This window comes from Aplysia californica, unplaced genomic scaffold (assembly GCF_000002075.1).
Source record: "Aplysia californica isolate F4 #8 unplaced genomic scaffold, AplCal3.0 scaffold00104, whole genome shotgun sequence".
Taxonomy (NCBI): Eukaryota; Metazoa; Mollusca; class Gastropoda; order Aplysiida; family Aplysiidae; genus Aplysia; species Aplysia californica.
The window spans coordinates 850,829-855,384 of NW_004797374.1; the positions used below are offsets into that span (position 1 = coordinate 850,829).

At 41.9% G+C, this 4,556-nt stretch overlaps 1 protein-coding gene across 1 annotated transcript in view; it reads right to left on the reverse strand.

Annotated features, from left to right (window-relative positions):
- Window positions 1-4,556, reverse strand: part of LOC101859234 (protein-glutamine gamma-glutamyltransferase K) — a gene marked incomplete in the record, with an annotated part of 29,908 nt that overhangs the window by 8,079 nt on the left and 17,273 nt on the right. Inside the window, 2 exon segments of the mRNA XM_005095456.2 lie at window positions 1,165-1,327; window positions 3,536-3,639. Coding sequence (XP_005095513.2) covers window positions 1,165-1,327; window positions 3,536-3,639 — 267 coding nt within the window.

Below are 4,556 nucleotides of genomic sequence, written 5' to 3' on the forward strand. Positions count from 1 at the left end.
GTCTTCTTCTTCTTCTTCTTCTTCTTCTTCTTCTTCTTCTTCTTCTTCTTTTTCTTCTTCTTCTTCTTCTTCTTCTTCTTCTTCTTCTTCTTGGGAAGTCTACAGTGCAAGCGGAGGCTCGCACTCCCTCAAACACTAACATGACATGCTCTTTCGCTGTCTATAGCCGGGTACCGTACCCATTCCCACCTGGGTAAAGCTAAAGCTAGGGAAATGTTTGTAAAATGGCTTTTCCAAGGACACAACATCAGGTCCCTGAGAGAATTTGAACCCATGACCTTACGGTTGCGAGTTCGAGAGCGTAACTTCTAGGCTACCGAATGTAGACTTGTATGCGGCAATCTGTCCACATGACACAACACCTTTCCATATTCTTGTCCCATATTCATTTGCCCAGCAATAATAATTATGTTAAATAAAAAGGGAGGTTCTCTCATACTGAAAACACACATACAGCAGCAGCAGCAACAGCAGCAGTAGCACCTCCACCAACAATAACAACAGCAACAGCAACAGTACTAGCTACAAGAACAACAACAACAGCTGTAGTAGCAGCAGCAGCAGCAGCAACAAGAACACCAACAGTAGCAGCAAAAAGAACATCAGCGAGAACAACAGCAGCAGCAACAAGAACAGAAGCAGCAGCAGCATCAGTATCAGCAACAAGAACAACAACAGCAGCAGCAACAACAAAAACAACAGCAGCAACAACAAAAACAACAACAGCAGGAGCAACAAGAACAACAACAAGAACAACAACAACAATAGCAACAAGAACAACAACAACAATAGCAACAACAACAGCAACAACAATAGCAACAAAAACAACAGCGGCAGCAGCATCAACAGTAGCAACAACAAGAACAACAATAGCAGCAACAGTAGTAGCAAGAAGAAGAAGAAGAAGAAGAAGAAGAAGAAGAAGAAGAAGAAGAAGAAGAACAACAACAACAACAGCAACAACAACAACAACAGTAGTAGCAACAGCCACAGCAGCAGCAGCATCAACAGTAGCAGCAAAAAGAACAACAACAGCAGCAGCGTCAACAAGACCAACAACCCACTGTTACAACAGCAACAACAACAAAATACCGTTACAACAACAACAACAACAACAACAACAACAACAACAACAACAACAATAAAAAAGGGAGATAAACGTACGCGCTCTTCTCTTTCGCGATGACAGATAACTCCCCATCGAAGCCAGAGTACCAGTAAACGCGATCGGCGTTCACTTCCGCAAACACGAACGGGGCGTCGTACGGCATGTTTACCTCCCCTTGTTTGATGGCTGACACTGCAGTAGGTCCGCAACAGAAGACACCTGGAGAAACAAAGAAAAGGAGCAGACATTTTTCAATTTCAGTTGGGTAAGCGCTTTTTGTAGTTGTTTTAGTAAGTGTTTTACGGCGCTCGCAACTGCATATTAAGGTCATATGAGCGCGTTGGACACATTAAACATTTTCAGTTTAGTAGGAATTTAGAATTTTGCCCGGAGGAAGGCCGAAGCCTACTCTTATCGATTTTAGGACCACCAAGGAATTTTTAACGTGAGCAACCTGTACACGGGATCTCAAAGATTTTTTGCCCTTATCTGAGAAGGCTAGGTGCTAGATCTTACTTACTGTAAGATCAGGGGTGTGGCTGAAAGACAACAGTACAGAGGAGCCAACGAGTAGCAGTAGAAAGGCTGCAGAAAGAGTCAGGAGCCGAGAGGAAGGGGCAAAAGGGGGAGGGAGGAGGGGGCAGAAAATGGAGACGAAAGTTGACGACAGTATATTGTTTGAGAGAAGGAAAGGGGAAAGGAGAACATTTTAGAGGAGAAAATTCTCCTTCCCTGTCAGGTTACGAACACTGGGCCTATTGAGTGAGAGGCGAATACTGTAACCTCTCGACCACGAGAGCACTCTGGTAAGAGTTTAAAGGCTCTCCCAACTGCATACGGTCATGTGAGCGCGCGGGACTCAAATTGGTTGTTTTGTTATTTTAGTTGACAGTATATTGATAAACATTGTCTTTTGTTTGTTTGTTTTTGCTTTTGTTTTGGTAATTCGTTTACAGCGTTTGCAACTGCATATGGTCAAATATAGTTCAAATTATTGTTGTAGTTTGGTGTTTGTCAACCATTTTATAGCCAGCGTCCATATTTACGACATTTCGGAGGTTAACATATTTGTACCATACACCTACATGTTTATCCAAGCGCCGGGGCTTTGAATAATAAACGTCGGTACCTGGGTGACACCAGCTCCTCCTCCCCTCTCCATACACACACCACCCACCAACATTTCCAAAATCGCCAACTGGTGAGTGGGCTATACCGCCAGGTTTGTAATAAACTATCTAAGAAGTACTCGTTCCTACACAATAGCTGTATCGTCAATGACTCTATAAAATCTATACCTAACCTCAAACACCGACACTTAAAACAAGATTCTTATTGTTTTTGCCATTCTATTTTCACTATATTATAGACACGGTGTCACATAGAATTAATAATTATTTGTACGGCAATTATCGGTCATTAGAGGGTGTGCAAAATTTAAAAAAGCATAATAATATATGAAAAAGCAATAGGTCATATTTGTAACTTTACAGACAAAAAACATGAAGATCAAAATATGTACGGTGTATAATTACATCTAATGGCCAACTGGATAACTGAAATAATGCAATATGTAACTGCAATAGCTGGAAACAGTTTCAACTAAATGAGCCCGTCCCAAAAAGAGCATATATCTAAAAAAGAACACAAAAAACCCACGAGTTTTAAACGGCTATGATCCGGTCAATCCTTCTACACTGCTGCCAACACTGCACTTTAACTAAAGATGTCGAAAATACACTTGAGGCGACAAAAAAGTGGTTTCTCAGGAGACCTTCCAGAATGTCATGCACGTGAGAAGCTGCTGAACGAAGACAGCATGGGTCAGACCGCCAGTGATAAAGGTGTATAGCAAGAGACAAACAGATGCAGTGCCTATGACTCAGGAAGCGACGTAAAGGTCTTAGTTCAGTTTTAGTACGAGTTTTACGGCACGTGCAACACATAGGTCAAAGAATAGAGGTGATACTAGACAGTAACATAAGCTGGGAAGAAGGAGAGATAAGGACTATTGATGTTTGATAGAAAAGAAGGAGCAAGCCACTTCAGGGCACCCGCCAACCACCCACAGCGAAGGTCTCAAACACATGAAGCTCTCACAGAAACATTGGAAGGCAAAAGAAGCAGAGGCGCACAAATAATAAATCACTCTGAGAGCAGGAAAAGATACGTCACAAAAAATACAACAAACAAGACAATAATATTAATTTTGTTTTAGAGAGCAATCGAGCAGATATTATGAATGGCAATCATGACTGCCGATGTTTCTTTCAGACCGGACTCTTGAAGAAGAAGAAGAAGAAGAAGAAGAAGAAGAAGAAGAAGAAGAAGAAGAAGAAAAAGAAGAAGAAGAAGAAGAAGAAAAAGAAAAAGGAGAAGAAGAAAAGTCGCAGTTTATGACACAGTTCTCACTCTTCTTTGCCTTACCATCAGATGTTTCCTGTGGTGTAGCGTCAAATGACTGCCAGCCCCCGAAACCTGCGGGAAGATCCGGTCTTGCCATCCATGCCTCATTCCACACGTGGAAATTCCTGGGAAAAGTTTTTTGCTTTTGACACAAAGTTATCACTGAAATTTGAACTTACATTGTTGTTGTAGAAAGCGTTTACGTAACACAATACGGTCTTATAAATGCCGGAGATTAGAGGTGTTATAAGAGAGTCAGAAAAACAAAAAGAAGGAGGGGAGGTAAGGACAACGATAGATGTTAGCTAAGAAAGAAGGAACAAACCACACCATGCAGAGCACCTACCAACCACCCACTTGAACGTTACTTCAAAGGACGAAAGAAGCAGAGACAGACAATGAATAACTTACTCCGAGAACTCTGTGCGAGCAGTTGGGAATGGAGGTCGTGTCCTGCCCCTCAGGACAGTCTGTAAAGTGGGGGTGGGGATGAGGGGAGGAAATCTAAGGTAAGCACCCTTATTAAGAAATAAAACAGACACCAAGATTGAATTGCACGTTATTCCCAACATTTCATCAGCATCATCATCGTTGCCGTCATCATCACCGTCATCACATCATCATCATTCCTCATTAACAAATTATCACCACTGACAAAACAATACTCCTTTTTTTCATTTTGTTTTTCTTGAAGTATAACAATTTCTAGCATGTTGGCACATTTTTACGACACCAAATCAGCAAATGGGACAAAATAAAATGCAAAAAATACCCCCCCCCCCCCAAAAAAAAACACACAAAAACCCCCAAAAGAAACGAACAAAACAACTGACTCTGAGGTCTTGCCTAATTGGGTGACTGGAAAGGACCAGGATAATGAAATACGTTTCTAAAGCAGTGCAGCCAAAATTGTAAAAGGCTGGGTCTGGTGAGAGGAACGAAAAAAAAAGGCGAGGAGCAAAATGGTTGGCTAAGACAGGTGGGTGTCCTGCACATGTCATTATGATATTCAAAAAGTAGCTAGGGGGGGGGGGCGGTTGAG